At 40.9% G+C, this 20970-nt stretch overlaps 1 protein-coding gene across 2 annotated transcripts in view; it reads right to left on the reverse strand.

Moving 5' to 3' along the window:
* Nucleotides 1-5363: 5363 nt before the first annotated feature.
* LOC124463141 (long-chain fatty acid transport protein 6) overlaps nt 5364-20970 on the reverse strand; it is a 44435-nt gene continuing 28828 nt past the window's right edge. For both annotated transcript variants that reach the window (XM_047014901.1, XM_047014899.1), the window contains 3 exons: nt 11359-11456; nt 6448-6578; nt 5364-6174 (listed from right to left, as the gene is read on the reverse strand). In XM_047014901.1, the coding sequence (XP_046870857.1) occupies nt 5998-6174; nt 6448-6578; nt 11359-11456 (406 nt within the window). In that variant the 3' untranslated portion in view covers nt 5364-5997. The remainder of the gene's footprint in view (nt 6175-6447; nt 6579-11358; nt 11457-20970) is intronic.

A 20970-nucleotide genomic window follows, 5' to 3' on the forward strand; every position in this document is an offset into this window, starting at 1 on the left:
CATTCCATTATGCTCATTCCGTGTTGTATTGCAAGCATATCTAGAGACTCGCGAGTCAGAGGCGTTCACTTTTTAAACCGTCATTTATCTTCACAAAGAAGCAGCAGTCGTTGTTAGGTAAGTAAATGAAAGTAGAAAAATATCAAAACCTTTTGCGATAAGTAGCCTATGCCTACAACAATGTGTAAAGTTACTGTAATGAGCTAGGTTTGAGTGAACGTTATTCCACAGAGCTGGCGCAAAGGGACCCCAACCAAGATGGGTATGGGTGCAGCCTGCAGCCTCCCGTCTCATGCCCTCCCGTCTCATGCCCTCCCGTCTCATGCCCAAGCTGTCCAACGGTCGATGCAGAGGGTCAAAAATACCAAGTCGCAAATTATTGTACAGATGGAGTTAAAAGTAAATTTGTGAGCACGTTTGTTGCAATAAATTGAAAAAACTAAAATTTAACTTTTTTTTATCCATATAGTTTGCTGATTTCTGGATGTTTTCCCTGATGTTAACGTATATTTAATGAAACCTGCGATGACTGCATCAGCGTTTTATGCTGACATTTGTTAGCGAATATTAGCTAACGTTACCTAGAGCAATTTATGGTTGCAGACTTTGATGGTTTCTTTTTGTGATTTTCATTAAGGTACACATCAGTGTCTTTGACTGTGCTGTACCGACCGGGGAGGAGTTCCAGCTTCTCGTGGTTTGCTGCGTTGATGTCAGTCATGGCCGATCAAGCGCTGTTTGCTTACTTTACTTTATTTATAATTTAACTTGGTCTTTCCGTTAGTGAAGAGGCTGACTAAAACCTTTTCTTCAACACATTTTTAATTCAATTAAACTTTTTAAAGCGTTGGCGAAACTGAAGGTGTACGAATATTCCAAAACACGTGTCAAAGTTGTCGTGTGTGAGTCTGGCCAATCATGAAATAGCTGTGTCGTCACTTGAACCCGTGCAGTTGCTCTTGAGAAAATGCGCTCGGCTCAAGCCCCCACCCCTCGCCCCTCGGCTTGAAGCAACGGCTCCGGTGGATGTAGGTGGTATTGCATGTACGGTTAGGTTTCCGACTCTTCCGGTCGTTTTTATTCTATTCTGAACTCCATTCAACATTTACAAAACTATCTCCCCCAATAATTTTTGTTTGATTCTCAAACCTGGCTCATACTATTAGCTTTTACATATAATTTTTTTTCCCGATTTTTGCTAAGTTTGAAACCAATCCGAAATGGGTAAACTAGCAACCCATTTATTTGCTTAGTCAATGAAAGTTGCCTGCAAATGTGCTGGCGGATACTAACAGGGCACGAGCACAAAAGTTCACATTGGCCGATAGCCGATTTACATGAGCTCTCGGAGCTAAGGAAAAAAAGAACCACTGTTTAAAGTTAGACAGGAAGACACGGAAGTGGAAAGATGGCCGCGTCCAGTCTCGCGATCTCGCTTGCCTCACTGCGCCACTGAGCACTTTTCTTAGAAATGAATGGGGACACCATCTTGGAAGACAAAAGTAGCTTACTCTAGTTATATTAACTCTATGGCTCGGCTACACAGCCGGCAGTTCTCTAATCGATCTCACGGAACTTTGATGGCGACGTCACAGTGACGTGTCCTCGGCGCCGTCTCAAGTCTAACCAGAATGCACTTTTTCAAGTCAGCCGCCTGCAGCCGGCTGCGGCGCCGCATGAAGTCGGGTCATGTCGAACGCACCTATTATCTATGGAAGGCCTAGTGGGCAAGTATTAAGACGCCCCTGTGTGTTAACCACGCGTAATTAACGCCGACTTCCATAAAAAGTCTGCGTCTTTTTCGCCTCGAATTGAAGCGTGTCACTTGACACGTTGCCATTTACACACGTAAATTACAAAATTTGAGACGTGTCGAGCAAACCACACAAAATTAACGCCTGGTTTGGCACAATCAGCGTCTGGTTTTCCAAAATTAAAGTCTGCTTGCTTGAATCACCGATGGGAAATTATGACAACAATTGTAACAACTAATACGTAAGTCAAGTAGGTCAAAGGATGCTCATGCGAGCTACTATCAATTGCAAAGTTGGTTAGCTAGTTAGCTATTAGTATGAAGTTGGTGGTCACAATTGCAATTCTAAAAAGGGGTGCAGACTAAAGACAAATAAATGCAGTAATATCAGGCTGGCTGGTTGTCTGGCTTGAAGCTTTGTGAACTTTCCTTGCACTGCGATTGCGTTGCCTCAGTATTGTGCGCGATTTGGTTTCACTACCAACATTCCTTAATGTAAGAGGCAATGTGCAAACCCAGTTGGTGGCAAAACACAACTGTTGTTACTATTCATGTCAAGTGTATTTTATTGTCATTTTCAATTACTTATGGTTGTACAAACGAAACAGAGTTTCCCCAGGATCATGATGCCATATTAAAAAACATGACAGTAAGGTGCCAGGGTCAACGTATATGTAGCCTACAGTGACAGGACAGTATGTACAGTGACAGGGCAGTATGTACAGTGACAGGACAGTATGTTCAGTGACAGGGCAGTATGTGCAGTGACAGGACAGTATGTAGTGACAGGACAGTATGCAGTGACAGGACAGTATGTACAGTGACAGGGCAGTATGTACAGTGACAGGACAGTATGTTCAGTGACAGGGCAGTATGTACAGTGACAGGACAGTATGTAGTGACAGGACAGTATGCAGTGACAGGACAGTATGTACAGTGACAGGGCAGTATGTACAGTGACAGGACAGTATGTACAGTGATTGGAGGTAGTAGTTATGAAGTGATATGTTTTCATGCCAATATATTGTGATGCCAATTTGTTGAGCGGTCATCTTCCTTGTATAGACCTAGAAAAGTGAAATACACAGCCACGGTGACATAAATAAAGGTTCATCTGCTGTCCTTCACGTTCACACACTGTTGTCCTTATACTTAACAAATCATCTATGATGTCTCAAAGGCCCAACTCATTTTCAGGTCACCTTCTGGCAGCAACCATGCTGCTGGATTTCACTGTGCAACCAGGCCTACCCAAGCTGCTGCTGGGCCAAGGGCTGATTGGAATGGCACACTGGGACTTGCAGATGACCTGAAATAAATGTTTGTCTTTCTGCTGTGTAAGATGTAGGCCTACTGCTTTTAACTTGAGTTGAACGCTGTTAAACACTGCCATGGTCAGCAAACACTAGCCATGGCTCTACTTCAGAAAGGATACTGTTCACAGCTGTATGAGTCAATAGGACATTACCATTACCTGAATGACTTGTAGTGGTCAGGAGGTTATGCCTGTTCTGATGATAGCATAAACCATGTTAGATTGTTGGCTCTATGTGCATTGTTTGGGTCTCCTTTCTCTGTCTTCTGTTTCTTTGTCTTTGGTTCTGTTGCAGGATGGCAGGCAGGTAGAGGAGCTGTGATTGCTGCTAGAGCACACCTGTGATCTGTGCCTCGGTCCTTAATAAGTTGTGCCCTAACAAGCTGGGTCTCTCCATTACTATCAGGAATGTCATTACTGTTTGCTTTTTAGTTTGTAATGATTCTCTACACTTGCACTGATCCCACATCCACTCCCTACACTACTAATTTACATGACCGTCACATACAACCGTTTTTTTGTAAGCACTTTCTATTGAAGAAATACACTGTTATCCATATTCAAGTTCAAGTTCAAGTTCAAGTCTTTTATTTGTCAGGTGCACAGAGCAACACAAGGTTAGACTGGGCACTGAAATTCTTAAGACAAGACAACGCAAGCACTTAACAAATAACGCAATGCGTCCTCTACTTTTATGAGGTGATCTGACGCTCAGGTCATTGACCCTTTAGTGACACCATCTATAAGGGTAACACCATTTTATACCCAAATAAATGTCCTGGTGCACGTAACTCTGTAAGGCTATTGCATTTTGTACTTCTGTCAATCAATTTCTTATTTCTTGTCAGTTAGCCTACTGCATCCAATCAGCGCTAAAGTGTAGTACCTACCCTTTCCGTTCAGAGTTAATGTAATGTGTTTTTGAGTTAATGTAATGTCGTTTTCCATTTGGGGGAGCGCGTTTTTGTATTGGGGGGAGGTGAACAAGTCATCCGATTTGGGGGGAGTTGACTCGTATTGGGGGGGGAGTATTTTCATTTGGGGGATGTACTCATATTAGGGGGTGTCATTTGCACTTCAGGGCCACCGTACCTTGGTCATCTAGGTCTCTCAAAAAGGGAGCTGCCAATTATTTTCCGGGGGTGTGGCAAGTTTATCCAGCTACACTTACGTTAGCCTGCTCTGGAGCAGGTTAGTGCTAATTGATATGTTACTATAGTGATTTATCGAAAGTTGCTTCCACGAACCAAAAAGAGGGACGTTTTTTTATCTTAGCCTGAAAATTAGCTCGCTAAACAGCTAGCGAGCTACGACGAATACCCCTGGAGTGCAGTGATATTGTTTGGATAAGCATTTCGACGTCAAATAATGAAAATTTAAATAATTAAATTGTTAATTACATTAGTTCAATCGCGGTACTGCACTCTGTTGGATTATAAAAAGGACACCTGCAAAATATTACGTTTGGTTCAACTTTGGCTCCCCGTTCTCGAGATTCGGGTCAACCTGGTGTGCAGTCGCGGAGCCAGAGGGGTTGCCGGGATGGCACTGGACCCCCCATTTGCTATCCCTGGCAATTGGATGGTGATTGACATTTAATTTATTAAATGAATTAAAATTAAAAGAAGCGTTTCTTGCAGCGCATTTTTTCAATCGAGAATATTTACACAGTTCACCAGTTACAAATCACTACGCCAGCGTCTGATACAGCACCAGCGACAGAAGACAAGAGCATCATATTACAGTTATCGTTTTAAGGTTTAGGATTGGGATTGAGGCTTCCTGGTGAAAGTTGAGTTGCTGGGCCGCAGAGCCATAGAAAAAGATTATATTATATTTTCGAAGCAGCTTATAGAACGTTTTTATATCAAAACAGGCTTCAAAATGTACTTATGAATAGGCTAACAAGTAACATGGTAGTAGCATTGGTATGATTATTAAACTAGTATTATGCTAGCTAACTTAGCCCGGAAGCTAACTAAAGCTACCCAGCTAGCATGTGACCGAGGGGCCAGCAGCAGTCCACTAGCTACCGCAAAATAACTAACACTTTGGGGACCGTTGGAAATATTCAGAACTCAAGTGTCTAAAGGTTAATATTAGTTCATTCCCGGGCAATAGAAAACATACATTACACAATTTCGTTTTCGAAATGTGTTGCAACGGCATGCTGTAAGATCGCCAATGCTCGTGCATTGCTTGGTATCATTGTTCCCGTATCAACTGCGGCATATATTCCAGTGCGGTTTATAGGCTACTCAGATATACAAACACAATGGTCCCATTTTGGTGGAGTGCGGTTTATAGAAAATGCAGTTTATTTTCCGAAAAAATACGGTATGCATCCATATCTAAAATTTGAATGTTTATGCTTGTTGACATGGGTGCAGTCTATAGGGTTAGAACATGTAGCTTATATTTAAGTTGAATAGATATTCAAAAATAACTGGAAAAGTCAGTATGTCAGATGAAAACAGGAAAAGCAACTATAAGTCTTCAAACAAATAGGCCTACTGTAAACAGTTGCATATTATGCAATATCCAGAGATTTTTAATAAAGTGATTCATACACAATTCTATATGTAAACACAAGCCCTGATATGAGGATGATAACCAGGTTACAACCGTGACATTGTAATTACCATTGTAATCTCATCACTTACTGGTTTTAACTGATACTGAAAACAAGGAGTGCTCAAAAGGACACCCTCAGACAGAACTCCATCTGAAATGACAGGATTACTACTTTAAGAAGTGCTTTAAAAGGTGACAGTGAAAAATTATGACAGCAGTAAGAAATTGTCAAACACAGCACAACTTCCATCCGTTTAGATCTGTCTTGAACGAATATCTATTGAATTTGCATTAAAAAATGCACTTCTATGTTTCTGCTGCAGTCACTGTCAGATAGTTCAAAAATTCTACAATCTTAGATGCGGATCTTTCCAGAGATAATGTCGTTATACAGAGCTGGAGTAAGGCATATGTAGTCTTTCTGCAAGAGATCCAGGAAGTATAGGGGCTCGTGGACTGCCTCAGGACTGAAGCCTTCCCGAACCAGCTTCCCCTTCTGCTGTTTGAATGTCTCTGTCACATCAATGGCCATCTTTGGGTTGGCATCAGGAAAAATGATGTAAATTCAAGAAAAAAAAGAGAGACAGAGAGAGTTAGAGAATACAACAGTCATCCAAGTGCCTTTCATATTGAATGTATTTACGGTAAATATAGTCATCTCAGATTTGCTTGGATTTATATTTTTATTACCGTAGCCCACAGTTTTGATCATTATAGTACCATACAGCATATTTCGGCATCATTTTATCAATGTACTTTGTCAAATAAATAGAACAACATTTAAGGCTAGAGCTCATTGTCTCACCTGTATCCGCAGAAACCAGGGCCAGGAATACGGAGGGAGACTTTGAACCAAAAGACTGTAGATTTTTTTACCATCCAGATCCTGGTCTGGCTTTAAAACCAAAGCTGCCATTCCAGCTCTCCCCTCATATCCTGTGAGGGAAAACAGTAAAACATTATAATAAGTATGTTGTGTTATCATACATTCACATGGGGACACCTGGGATGTAAGTAACAACTTTTGTCTGAGCGACAGTAACTGAGTGGTTGTTCAGGGTTATCAAACATTGATGTGTGTGTCTACTATACAATCACAGATTATGTGAGTTAATGTCAAATACAAAGACTTCGGTTGTTACAACCAACCCCACTACTTGGGTGACTTGTAACACTAGCTAGGGATAAATGTACCAATGAGGGAAAACATGCTGAAATAACATTAAATGTATGCAAGAACTGTATTGAAGAATAATTATTAAACAGTTTGAATAAAGTTAATAATTTTAAGTGGCCAAAAACACGTGCAGATAGCTGACTCTGTGGACCCAGAACTAACAACGTACACACTTGACCCACACTTCTTAATTAGGGTTCCTCCGGTAGGAGGAAACCTATTGTTTTTGTTAGTATTCTTATTATTAGGGTTCCTCCAGTAGGAGGAAACCTATTGTTTTTGTTAGTATTCTTATTATTATATTTCTCTGCTAAATGGCCCAATAGCTCAAAAAGTCCTGGACCCGATTTTTTCCAATTTGGCACAATGATACAACAGATCACTCATTACTCCCAGACGGCTAGTGGCCCATGTGCGCCCATAGGTGGCGCTATAAAACACGCCCAAAGTCTACGTGACTTTCCCAGCGCCCCTTTACTCCAAAATGAAAATTGGTATACATGCCTTATTTCTCATGGGGAACAAAAAAGCCTCAAGGACCCATATTGTCAGACTTATGAATTATCTTGTACTGTCCAAATTTGGTACAACCTTCAAAACCATAGACCCAATCGACTTGAAATTAGTTACAGATGTGTAGAATACATGTCTTTACATAGGGTGACATGGAATTAGAAATGCAATACAAAATGGCCAAAAGAAGTGTATTTATGTAAATGTACAAATTGCCTCAATATTTCTTTTTTTATAAATCAAATATAATTTTGACTGTTTTTCAAACCTAATAGGGTTCAAGACGACATCAATCTCTAGTACCATAAACAATTTCACCTTGGTGTGTCAATATATGATTGAATTCAATTGAATTGCCCCACAGTGCGCGCGCTCCAAATTCTCATCCTGCCCCTTGACACTAGGGTGACCACCTGTCCCGCTTTGCGTTGTGTCGCACAGCATTTTCACCCCTTGTTCCGCACGTCGCATATTGAAAATGCTGTGCTATACAGCGCAAAGAGGAACAGGTGGTCAACCTACTGACACACGCCCGAGCTTGGCGAGACGCACACACATCCTTTCTGGAAATGGTGTGCTGACCAAGCCCCACCCTCACCCTCATTTCGCTTCCAATCGCAGCTCGCCGTTACGAATATAAATAATTTTTTGGCGGCCATTGATGTTTTCGACTGGAATTGCCTTATAGCCGTGCTGGAGGCAGCCACGTTCGGTAAGTCCTATTTTAACACAACTTTGTAATTAGTGAATCATGTAGCATCTCGGCAAATTCATCAAAAAGGTAGAGGAGGGCAGCTTTTAGGAGAACACGCGATTCCCCACAGACCTGTCGGCTCAGAATTTTTTTTTGGCTCATGAAAGTCTTTGTAATAAGCCTATGTGCCAGGGAGACCGTATAGGCTTAGGCGGCAGCCATGTTTTGGTCGCGTCATGTTCATAAGTTCACAATTTTACAGTTCGGTCGACACCAAAAATGTGTTTGTTACCAAACCTCGAAGAGGGAAGCCTTTAGGAGATGTAGGAATTGTGCTTCTAGCCAGATGCTCCGATTATTTTTGTGATTTGTGGAAAACTTGCAAGTGGAGTGAGACGGCGTCCCGGGGGTACATTGTTTTGACAAAGCCTCAGTGACAGACTCGGCTCGCTCACTCACTGGCAGTGTGTAAAAGATATCGTAATTTACTAAATTCTAGTCCTAAAACGTCAGGGAAAGCTGCTTTTTGTAGACACGAGTCTACTGAAGATAGCCAGTATATAGGATCTTTCAAAACAAGCCTATTTCATTTGTCATTTTCCTGAAAAAGCGACCTACGTTAGCCAGGCTAGTTTCACTCGGTCAGCCTATTTAAAGGTCTCTGACAGTCAGAATCACTGTTTACAGGCAAAGGTCGAGCTGGTCTTTGGTCAGATGTGTATATTGACCAGTTTAAAGCTAAATACTCTTGCCAGAGCCTGGAATCGAGCCAAATGTTTTGAGTGACTTTGCATGGCTGGGTCTCCATCAGTTCAACACATTTGGATTCAAGTTCAAGTAATGCCACTGCATTTCACAGTCAAAACTGTAGTTTATGTCAAGTGTAGATGTAAAAAGCTTCATTTTTCACAACTGACATGGATCCTTTCTTCACTTTTACAGGTCTGGAGTGTCATGCAGGGGCCTGCTCAACAGAGTTCAACAGAGGATACTGAGAGAAACACTGATCCCTTGCTTTACTACCCCCCTCTAGCTGGACAGAATCAGAATCAGGACAGCTTCTCTTTAACCCTGACCCCAGGACAGCTTCATCCAGCCTGCCCTGACTGCCTGCTTGCCCCTGCCTGCAGGCCCTGCTTGCCCCTCCAGAGACAGACAGTCACCCCACACACACAGTAGCTCTGCAGACTGCTTTTTTTAGGAAATTGATGAAAAAGGACAAACCAGCATTTTTTACTTTGATGAAAGTCTAAATGTTTAATCCTTTCCATGTCCCAGCATGCCAAGCTGCTGACTTTTAGTGTCTTAAGTAATGAAACCAGTTCAAGTTATAGACTTTTGACCTGAATCCAATGATTAGTCATCTGAATAAAAACCACTCAAGAGAAGTACTGCTTCTTGGATGATTTGTGCTCCACATCAGTACATCTCACACATTTGCCTTTGTTTCCATGGGATTCATGGAATTGATAGTTTCTGCTCCACCATTGTGTAATAAAAAATATAATTTAGGACATCAATTACATTTGTGTTATCCTTTCGCATTACACACATTTAGTCAATGTTCTTAGACTCAACCGATTGTTGTCATTTTACCATACTGTTCATATTGAACAGACATCAGTGTTTGGGAAGATTACTGTATATTTACACTTTTGATTTGTATTTCCATCGTAGATTTGATTTTTGATTTCAATTGGGAGTGGTATTAAAAGGTCTTAAAAAGTCTTACATTTAGCTTGTTTACACCTGTAAACAAAAAAGTAAAGCTTAAAAGTTTACTGTGGTTCTGGAAAGCGGTCTTCAAGCCATCTTTGAGAATTTCTGGAAACAGTGTTGTGACCAATGGATTTTGACTGTAAGAGGCAATTTTTGGCCGTCATCTAAACCTCATGCGTCCGTTACAGCATTTCTGCTTTGGCGTGACTTAAGCTGGGAGGGAGGTAAACGGCATGGATTGGGACAGTGTTCGGGCAGGTGTACTTTTATATAGGGTGAAATGGAATGAGAAATGTAAAACAAAATAGGTGAAATGGGTGTATTTATGTAAATGTTCACATTGCCTCAATATCTTTGTGTCAATAAATCAAATATCATTTTGACTGATGGTTTTCAAACCTTATTGGGTTCAACATGACATCACTCTTAAGTACCATCAACAATTTCACCTTGGTATGTCAAAATATGATTGAATTTGAGTAGTTTAAACTTTGGCTGAATCTAACAACCCTTACCACAGAAACAGTTTACTTTTTTATGCAGTAACTGAACATGACAATATTCAACACTGAGAAAAACTCAATGGACAGGGACAGTGACCTGCAAAGTATAAGATTGTAGGTTTGAATCCAGCCACAGTCTTTCAGCCTGTCTTAAATTGGAAAATCTGTTTAGTTAAACAGGATGACATCATTATGAAATAACATGCGCAATTTCACGCAATTCCACTTTGAAATGTCAACCGCTTCTTAACCTTTGTCCCAAAGCTGACCAAAGCTAATACTTTGCCCTTTCTACTCTTACTGTCTCAACAGTTAGTGTGTAGCAGAGAGGATAGAGAGGCTGCCTTGTAACCGTATGCTCATGAGTTCAAATCCCCATTCAGCCTATTGTAGTTGGCCCAAAATGAAGTAGTTTTGCTCTCTCCAAATCTTGACCTTCTACAATGTACATTTTTATAATATTTTGCCATTTTGCGGAGCAACCCGCATCGCTGCTTGCAGCTATATTTTTTGTTTGTGTTTCATGGACACAATACAAAAAAATTGTTTTATAAGATGTGTCAGAATCCTCTTGGTCACTGGGCTTAGTCTTTTGCTTCTTTGCTTTGTTTTCTCTTTTTTGGTCCCATTGCATACAGCAGGTGTATTTATATATTGAAAGAACCGTTACAACTATCTCCACCCCAAACATGCATTACATAGCTAACTGTTTTAGAAAATGGGTTTAAAGTTAGCTAATGTATGCAAAGCATCAAATCATCAAACTAGAAAAACTACTACCTTTGGTTATTTAAGTGAAACCATTATATTTATAATACAATGAACGCTAAGCTCCTTAAAAGGAAAATAGGTGTGTACAATGTTGATTTAATCACTCCAGCTCATTGGTCAAACAGATAGTGTTACAACTAACCCGGTGTTACTCACTGTTTATTCCCGTACCCTGTTATATTGATTATGAATTTGGGGTTACAGATATTGATAGCAGTATTTGTAATTCAAGGAAACATGCTGCATAAATGAATACGAAACCTTATTAATGCACTGCTTTTCATAGTAATCAGTCACTTAATCAGATTATAAATTATATCACAGGAACAAGGACCTGACCTGGCACACTGACACCGTAGACATTGACTTCCTGTAGGAATTCCAGACTTCCTAGAATTTCTGAAACTTCTGTTGTGGCGACATTTTCTCCTTTCCACCTACAGTAAAGGTAAAATGGAGATTAACAACTTACTTCAAAATAACATGTAAGAGAAGAACTGGCTACAGCAGTGCATGCAACTGTAGATCATCAAGCCTTTTCTTCCTGTCCTCAGTCAGCTCCAGGTAAATTGACGATCGGCTAATATTCCATTTTGTGCATGTGCCCTGTTCGGTACGAACAGTTCCAGGCAACTTTTCTTGACCAAAACAAAACATTTAGTGCTATTTTACCCATGTACTGTTGGTTTAAAATTTAGCAAAAGTCAGCTAAAATGATTTTATGAAAAAAGTAGTAGTTTGAGCCAGGTTCTATCTTTTTTTGATTGGGGGGGATAGTTTTGGATATATTGGATATATTGACTTGAGTTAATAGAATAAAATTGCCGCAACGAGCCGCCGGGTACCTAATCGGAAATGCAATAGGGCCTACCACCAAGATCCACCGAGGCCGTTGCCTCAAGCCAAGGAGCGAGTGGTGGGGACCATACGACATGGACAAAGAGATGCATTAAAAAAAAAACTGAAATCCCAACGCCTGGGACACACTGGCTGCGATCTGCTGCAATCTGCTGCGAAGTGCTTGGAAGCGCCGCCTTTTTCTTTCGGCGCCCATGTTATCAAATGGGACCGGCCACACTGGCAATGATCGCTGCAGATCGCAGGCAATAGCGGCGCTTCGCGATGCAAAATACAGTGTTTCCTCTAGGATTTTTTTTTGCAGTGAGGGCAGGTCTGTCCGACTGTCCTACTTCAGCATAATAATGCACCTAAAATACAAAAGTGAGCAAGGGCAGCAATCAACATGTGCAATTTCGCTAGCAGGGGAAGAGTAGCCTACAAACAACGAAAATCACCAGTTAAGTTCATTTAAATTAGCAAGAACTATAGACTAATACAATAACAGGATTAAAATATAGCTGCAAGCAGCAATGGAGGGGCCAAGCAGTCCAGAGCAAGGCAAGGCCTCCATAGCACATGCGCAACAATTAAGTCACAGCAACCTGTTGCACTCATGCAACACACCAAGTTTGGTTGAAACATCTGTTTGCGTTCAAGAGTACTGAGTGTTCAAATTGGTTTTTTTTCTGGTATAAAACCACATGCCTCCTCTGCTCCTCGTGGGAACGAAGGAATCGAAGTTTGGTGATGATAGGACACATTTTTGCTGAGTTATGCTCTCACGTGTCTTTTGCGGCTTTGCCGCCGCCTTTGATCAGCTCTACCGAACAAACGGTTTTGGAAATGGAAAATCCATCCGATACCTTTGTGAAGCTTGGTCTGAAGATCATCTGTGCCAAATTTAGTAAACGTTGGACAAAATTTGGGGCGTGCAAACGGTTTTTACACTTTTCCATTAAATCCAAAATGGCGGCAGCGTCAATTCGGTTGTTATGAAATATTATCAATGGTCAAGCTTGATATCTCACAAGACATCAACAGAAAAAGAAATTACTTTATTAAGGTAAACACTTCAACAGTTATTAGCCAAAACACGTTTTTGCTTCCTGCCATGCCCCCTTTTAGTCACATGACACAGTCTTTGGAGGACATCCTCAGAATAAGGTGCCGAGGCGGCGTACCAAATTTTGTGTCACTGCCTCAAAGAACTGCTGAGATAAGACTTCACTTCCTGTTTGGTGGCTTTTCTGCTGAATTTGATTGTCTGTCACGGACAAACGGTTGTGAAGATCAATCTTTTCTACCATAACTTTTGTGAGGCTTGGTCTGAAGAGCATATATGGTCATTTTGAAGAAGATTTGACAAAAATTGTAGGAGGAGTAGGCTTTCAAAGGTTTTTGATAACGCCGAAAATTTCTATAACCGGAAATTGACCCCATAGGGTGTGTTGAACCAGTCTTGATCCAGGGAATCTAATGGTACCTCATTTTTGAAAATGGGTCATACGGTTCAAAAGTTGCGTGTGTAAACACAAGTCCAACTTTGACCCATTGGTGGCGCTATAGTGCCCAAGTATGGGATATGAAACTTTGTGAATTGGACCAGGGGACTGTCCCCAATGAGTGTGCCAAATTTCACAACTTTCGACCAAGGGCCTGCCATAGGACCCCGTGGCGGAAGAATAATAATAAATATAACTGCAAGCAGTAATGGCGGATTCCTCCAAACATTGCGAACCATTTACAAATGTATATTCTTGAAAAGTTGTAACTGTATAGAAAAACCAATGCTGCAGACTTACCAATGGGATACCAAATCTGACCAAATCCAAATATGGCTGCAAGCAGCAATGAGGTGGCCAAATAGTCAAATGACCCAGAAAACATTTTAGACATCCTCAAAAGAGGGTAACGAGTACAAGCAGTAAGTTTGGTGTGAATCCATCAAAGATTTGATGAGATACAACCCAACTTCCTGTTTGCTGGCTTAATGGCACATTTTGATTGCCTGTACCAGGCAAATGCTTTCGAAAATCAAAAAAACATGATAACTTGTATGAGGCTTGGTCTGAAGATAATCTCTGCCAAATTGTGTGAAGATTGGACAAAATGTGTAGGAGGAGTAGAGAAAAAACGTTTTTTCAATGAATTCAAAATGGCGGCCGCATCAATTCGGCTATTATCACAAATTATTATGAGTCACATACAGGATGTCCCAAGATATCATGAGACAAAGGAATCACTTAATAAAGGCAAACAAATCAAAAGTCATTGGCCCAAACACATTTTTGCTTCCTGCGGCCACGCCCAGTGATCACATGACACCAAATTGTGTGGACATCCTCAGAAGAGGGTTCCGAGTCATCTTACCAAGTTTGGTGTTGACATCTCAAAGATTTGCCAAGATTTGATCCAATTTCCTGTTTGGTTGCTTTGTGGCCGATTTTGATTAGCTCTACCAGACAAACGGTTTTGAGAATCCAATATAAAAGTAATGCCTGAGTGAGGCTTGCTCTGACGATGATGTGTGCCAATTCTGGAGAAGATTGGAAAAAAATTGTAGGAGGAGTAGGCTTTCAAAGGTTTTTGATAAAACCGGAAATTGACGTCATAGGGTGCGTTGAACTCGTCTTGATCCAGGGAATCCAATGGTACCTCATTTTTTGAAAATCAGTCATACGGTTCAAAAGTTGCGTGTGTAAACACAAGTCCAGCTTTGACCCATTGGTGGCGCTAGAGTGGTCTAATGGGAGACATGAAACTTGGTGTAGGTATAGAAGAAACTGTCCTTAATGAGTGTGCCAAATTTCACAAAAAGTTGTTGATGGGGTCTAGGGGCTGCCATTGACTCCCATGGTACAAGAATTACAAAATATAACTGCAAGCAGTAATGGCGGATTCCTCCAAACACTGCGAACCATTGAAAAATGTATATTCTTGACAAATTGTAACGGTATAGAAAAATCTATGCTGCAGAATTACCAATGGGATACCAAATCTGAAATGTAATACCATCAAGATCCACAAGGGCCTTTATTTCAAGCCAAGACGGGAAAGGAGGGGGCTTGGTGTGCCTATCCATTCCAGAAAGCCTTTTATCTTTGTGCTTTAGGTTGTGGCCTGTAGCGCCACCTATGGGTGATGGTGGACCATTTGTGGTGTGGTAATTACTCTTGCCCTATACTAACAATGTTTCAGGATTTTAAAAACTTCTTACCATTGCATACAAAATCGGAAATGCAATACCAACAAGATCCACATGGGCTTTGGTTAAAGTGTGGTTGTTACTCTTGGCCTTTACTATCAATGTTTCAGGATTTGGAGACCTTTTTACCATTGCATACCAAATCGGAACTGCAATGACACCAAGGTCCTCAAGGGCCTATGCAGACATTCAAGGAATGAGTGGGGGCTTGGTCAGCCCACACTCTCCTGAAATGTTGAGTGTGCGTCTTGCCAAGCCCGCGAGTGTGTCAAGGGAAGAATGAATGTGTGAGAATTTAGAGCACGCACGGGGAGGAGCAGGGGACACAATTCATTGGAAATTTGCTTAGAAATTAGCCAAGCATGCATGTTTCAAATATTCACAAAAAATCGACCTTTCATCTTACTGTCAACTTTTTCTCTGATTTGTGTACTAAACATTCTCAAGAGTCATCATATGAACTTGTTTGACTGGCTGATGTGTAAAGCATTGCGAACCATTGAAAAATGTATATTCTTGACAAATTGTACCCGTTTAGAAAAATCAATGCTGCAGAATTACCAATAGGATACCAAATCTGAAATGCAATACCATCAAGATCCACAAGGCTCTTTATTTCAAGCCAAGAAGTGAAGGGAGCAAGCTTGGTGGGCCTATCCATTCCCGAAAGCCTTGTATCTTTGTGCTTGGGGCGTGGCCTGTAGCGCCACCTATGGGTAATGGTGGGCCAGTTGTGGTGTGGTAATTACTCTTGGCCTATACTATCAATGTTTCAGGATTTTTAGAACTTTTTACCATTGCATACAAAATCGGAAATGCAATACCAACAAGATCCACATGGGCTTTTGTTTAAGTGTGGTTGTTACTCTTGGCCTTTGCTATCAATGTTTCAGGATTTGGAGAACTTTTTACCATTGCATACAAAATCGGAAATGTAATACCATCAAGATCCACATGGGCCTTTGCTATAGACCAAGGAATGAGTGGGGGCTTGGTCAGCCCACACTCTCCTGAAATGTTGCGTGTGCGTCTTGCCAAGCCCGCGCGTGTGTCATGGGAAGGGTGAGTGTGTGACAATTTGGAGCACGCGCGATGAGGAGGAGTGGGAGAGGATTCGGCAAAAAAGCTCTAGAAATTAGCCAAGCATGTATATTTAAAATATTCACTAAAAATCTACTTTTCATCTTACATTCAACTTTTTTTCAGATTTGAGTACTAAACAGAAAATTGACAATGTGGGCATAGCCTTAGCGCCACCTATGGGTAATGGTGGGCCATTTGTGGTGTGGTCATTACTCTTGGTCTATACTATCAATTTTTCAGGATTTTTAGAACTTTTTACCATTATATACAAAATCGGAAATGCAATACCAACAAGATCCACATGGGCTTTTGTTTAAGTGTGGTTGTAACTCTTGGCCTTTACTATCAACGTTTCAGGATTTGGAGAACTTTTTACCATTGCATACAAAATCGGAAATGCAATACCATCAAGATCCACAAGGCCTTTGCTAGAGACTAAGGAAGGAGTGGGGGCTTGGTCAGCCCACACTCTCCTGAAATGTTGCGTGTGCTTCTTGCCAAGCCCGTGTGTAAGGGAAGGCTGAGTGTGTGAGGATTTGGAGCACGCGCGGGCAGGAGGAAGGGAGAGAGGATTTAGCCAAAAAGCTCTGAAATTAGCCAAGCATGTATATTTAAAATATTCATTAAAAATTGACTATTCATCTTACATTCAACTTTTTTTCAGATTGAGTACTAACATTCTCAAGAGTCTTCATATGAACTTGTGATTGAATCAATGTATCACTTTTTGACCGGCGGATGTGTACAGCATAATTTTAGCATTAGCGATACATTTGATTTGCTGTATATCAATCATTATTGGAGATATGAAGTTGCCTTGGAACATTGTAACATGATGTAATGTCTTCCACCGATATACCAACTTTTGTGTTGATATCTAAAAAATTTGATAAGATTTGATCCAATTTCCTGTTTGGTAGCTTTTTTGCCAATTTTGATTGGCTGTACCGGACAAACGGTTGTGACGATCAAAATTATTTTCGATAACTTTTGTTAGGCTTGGTCTGAAGATCATCTCTGGTCATTTTGAAGAAGATTTGAAAACATTTGTAGGAGGAGTAGGCTTTCAAAGGTTTTTGATAAAACCGGAAATGGCGGAAGATCTATATAACCGGAAATTGACGTCATAGATAGTTGAACTCGTCTTGATCCAGGGAATCCAATGGTACCTCATTTTTTGAAAATCAGTCATACGGTTCAAAAGTTGCGTGTGTAAACACAAGTCCAACTTTGACCCATTGGTGGCGCTAGAGTGGTCTAATGGGAGACATGAAACTTGGTGTAAGTATAAAACGGTTAAAAGTTGTCGATGGGGTCTAGGGGCTGCCATAGACTCCCATGGTACAAGAATTACAAACTAGAGAGGGTACAATTTCTGGGGAAATTGTAGGGTGTGCTTACTTGCGTCGGTTGCAGGTGGGTCCGTTTTCCCTTCTAGGGATATTTTCAAGCATTTAGCCTACTCATATTGCATAATTCATTAAGAACACCCTTTGAAACAAGGAACCCCCTTTGAAACAAGCTACTGTAACAACGTTGTCACTGGCAGTATTTCAGATGGAGGTATTTCAGATTCAAATAGTACCGTCTGCTAACTGAAAATAAGCCCCCCAAAACGTAAATAAGTTTGATATTAATTTAGGGGGACATGGCTAATTCAAAAGCAGTTTGCTAGAGGCAAGCTAGCTGCTGTTGCTATCCACACTTCACTGATTATTTGAAAGCGCCGGAAATGAGAATGTTTCTTTTGTAAGGGATAATGTATAGAACGCCTGTCATTATCGGGAAAATAAGCCCCGACAGGGCGAACAGCACCCCGACGAGAAGCGGAGGGGTTTTGTTTCGCCCTGAAGGGGCTTATTTTCCCAATAATGACCGGCGTTCTATGCATTATCCCGCTTATTACACGGCTACTTGCCAACAAAAATAACTTCACACAGTTTGTCTTTTTACAATGTATTTGTTACCATTCGTATTGTTGATCAGCAGAGAAATTGTTCGCCATCCGAGGCAAAAAGGCCACTTCCCTTGACAGCGGTCAAATGTGCATAGCAACGGTCAAATATGAGAAAATTGTTCACCGCAGAACGTTGGGATGCCCCATTCAAGTAAATGGAGCATTCTGCAGCATTAAAGAACAGCCATAGACATAATAAAGCCCTAGCTGTGGCAATGTGTGGCATTGAAGACAGTACTGTAGCTTTCAGAAAATACATGGTTTAGGTGGTTGAATCAGTTTCCCTAAATGGCACAGCCCAAAAAAGTATCAGCCATATAGCCTACTCCATTTACCAATACCGAATTTATTATGCATGGGCAGCATACTAATATGGAGAGATGGACGTGTCTCTTGTCTCATTAGATAACATCCTACAGGGTATAAGCTTTCAGAGGATATATGGTTTTAATGGTTGAATCAGTTTTGCCTTCATGTTACAGACTAACATGTAGCAATAAAATTCTGCGAATTGCCAAAATTACAAGTTGAGCAACCTTATTTAAATTAGAAGACAATGTTAGACAAACTAGACAAACTAGCATGTTAGCTAAGGTTAACGCCAGATTAGCTCACGGTTGTTATGGCAATAAAAAAAACACCAGCAATTTCTTTTGTAGCTATTTGGAAAAAACATCCTTGTCATCTCTATCTGCCTGAAACAGACGTCTAAATCTGAACACGGCCAAAAGCACAACATATTTCAGACCCAGATTAAGAAATCAACAAATGCTGTTCCACTTGTAAAGGGTAAACAAAGTATGGTATTGCCTAGTGCTAGATGTAGGTAAAAAGCTTGCTTGTCTAGCTAGCTATAATCATAATGTTTGCAAAAGGATCTTTGTGACTTAACTAATGCTATTATAGTCAGAGAATGTCTTATAAGGGTGCTTTGGCCACTGAAGGGAAAACTGGGCAACTTTAACTTATGTCCATCTCGTCTGTGGAACAGTCATGTCTGAAGTGCTACTAGCTACAAGCGCGATGCGTCGATCAAAGTGTATGGGAGTTGAATCTGCGTGCTTGATGCTTTTTTTCTGGAAAACGTGGAGTGGAATTCTATTGCTATGGGTATTCTCCCTACTTATAAAGTGGAACAGATTTGATTGTGAAGCAATGGAAAGATCACTGGACTACAAGATCAGTCATGCACTAATATTTTGATTGCAAATGTGGGGGGATCCAGACAACAAGTTACATTACGGCGACGCCCATGACTGTAGCCTACTACTACACACTGCCAGTGGGCGAGCCAGTCTGTGACTCAGAGGCTAACGTCAAAACAAGACGCAGTCTCACTCAAATTCCAAGTTTTACACAAATCACAAAAATATGCTGACCCGCTGGCTGTCTTCACAATCGCCATATATCACTGCTCTCCATTTGGATGTAGAATTGACCCTGGTACGTAATTAAGAAAATACTCATTTGACGCAGATCGACAACACTGTTGTCCACGAGTGTCGACATTTATTGACAACACTGTTGTTGCTTCCGCAATCGTCAATGGAGGCTGACGGGGCTCTCACGTAGCAAACAAATCAACGTTTTTACAGCAACCTACATTAAAATCTTACCACCTGGCTGTCTTCACAATAGTCATATCGTCATAAAATGTCCCTCTTTCAGTTTTTTCGTGTAAAATTGAACTATAAAATTAGCTACTAAAAATACTATTATGACGCTTCCTAGCATGGCTGCCGCCTAAAAGACTAGGCGGTCTCACGGGCGACCCGCACTCGCTCAAATTACAAAGACTTTGACGACCTAAATCAAACATCCGAGATTGCAGTTCCACTCGAAATCGCTTTCTCAACAAAGCCAAATGGTTGGGATTTTTTGGGGTGGGATTTTTCACTCGTAATCCAAGCTCCATTTTGCGTGCTAGAACATCTCTATCACGTTGTATCCATGCGTCGTTGCTAACGTGTGTTGACGTGGTGACGTAGCTAGCACAGATTACCCTTCGTCGACTAAAGGCACTTTGACTCCACAAAAACGTTGTAACCTCCTAAACTGTGCAACAGAACATAAATCCAAATACAATCAACTCAATCGCGACCAAGACAAACATTTTGACACAGGCATTGTGTATGTAGTCCAAATATTGACAAAGTTTTAGGGGGGCAAAAAGAACTAGAAAAGGCTGTTCCTGCGAAACAGCAGTGAGAATGCTGAAAACCTGAATGGGGATAATTGACCATGCTAAAAAAGCTGAACATTTTGTAGAAAGTTATAAACTGAAGCTTCAAAGCGCCCGAAAGGTATTTTAAATAGGGGCTGGAGATAGACGAAGGCTTAAAACTACAGAAAAGAGAAGAAAAATGCAAACAAAAAGTGACAAAAATCAGAAAGAAAAGGAACGATGCATAACATTTTTACATTTAGCAGAAGATTATTTGCTGGAGTTTCAAAAGGCCTGAAATGTATGTTATAAAGGACCTGCAGCAAGATGAAGACAGAAAAGAGAAGAAAAATGCAAAAGTACTGGCAGTTGGAAGGTACTGCTGTGAAAGGTATTTTTGAAAGGACCTGGAGCAAGATGAAGGCAGAAAACAGAAGAAAAGAAGAAGAAAATGCAAAACAAAAAGGGGAAAATTTCAGAAAGATGAGCTGCAGGAAAATTTGAAAATTGAGCAGAAAACCTGGAGCCGAGTGCACCAGCTGGGCGTAAAAAAGTTGGTCTTAACTCTTACGTCGGTCTTAGCTACGTCCAACTTTGTGATTTGAATATACACCAAGTGCACCAAGCTTGACAGACCAAGGTCGTAGCTACGTCTGGTCTTATGATGCGCGTCCTTGTGAAAATGCGAAAGCTTCGATCATT

Source organism: Hypomesus transpacificus, unplaced genomic scaffold (assembly GCF_021917145.1).
Source record: "Hypomesus transpacificus isolate Combined female unplaced genomic scaffold, fHypTra1 scaffold_27, whole genome shotgun sequence".
NCBI classification, from domain to species: domain Eukaryota; kingdom Metazoa; phylum Chordata; class Actinopteri; order Osmeriformes; family Osmeridae; genus Hypomesus; species Hypomesus transpacificus.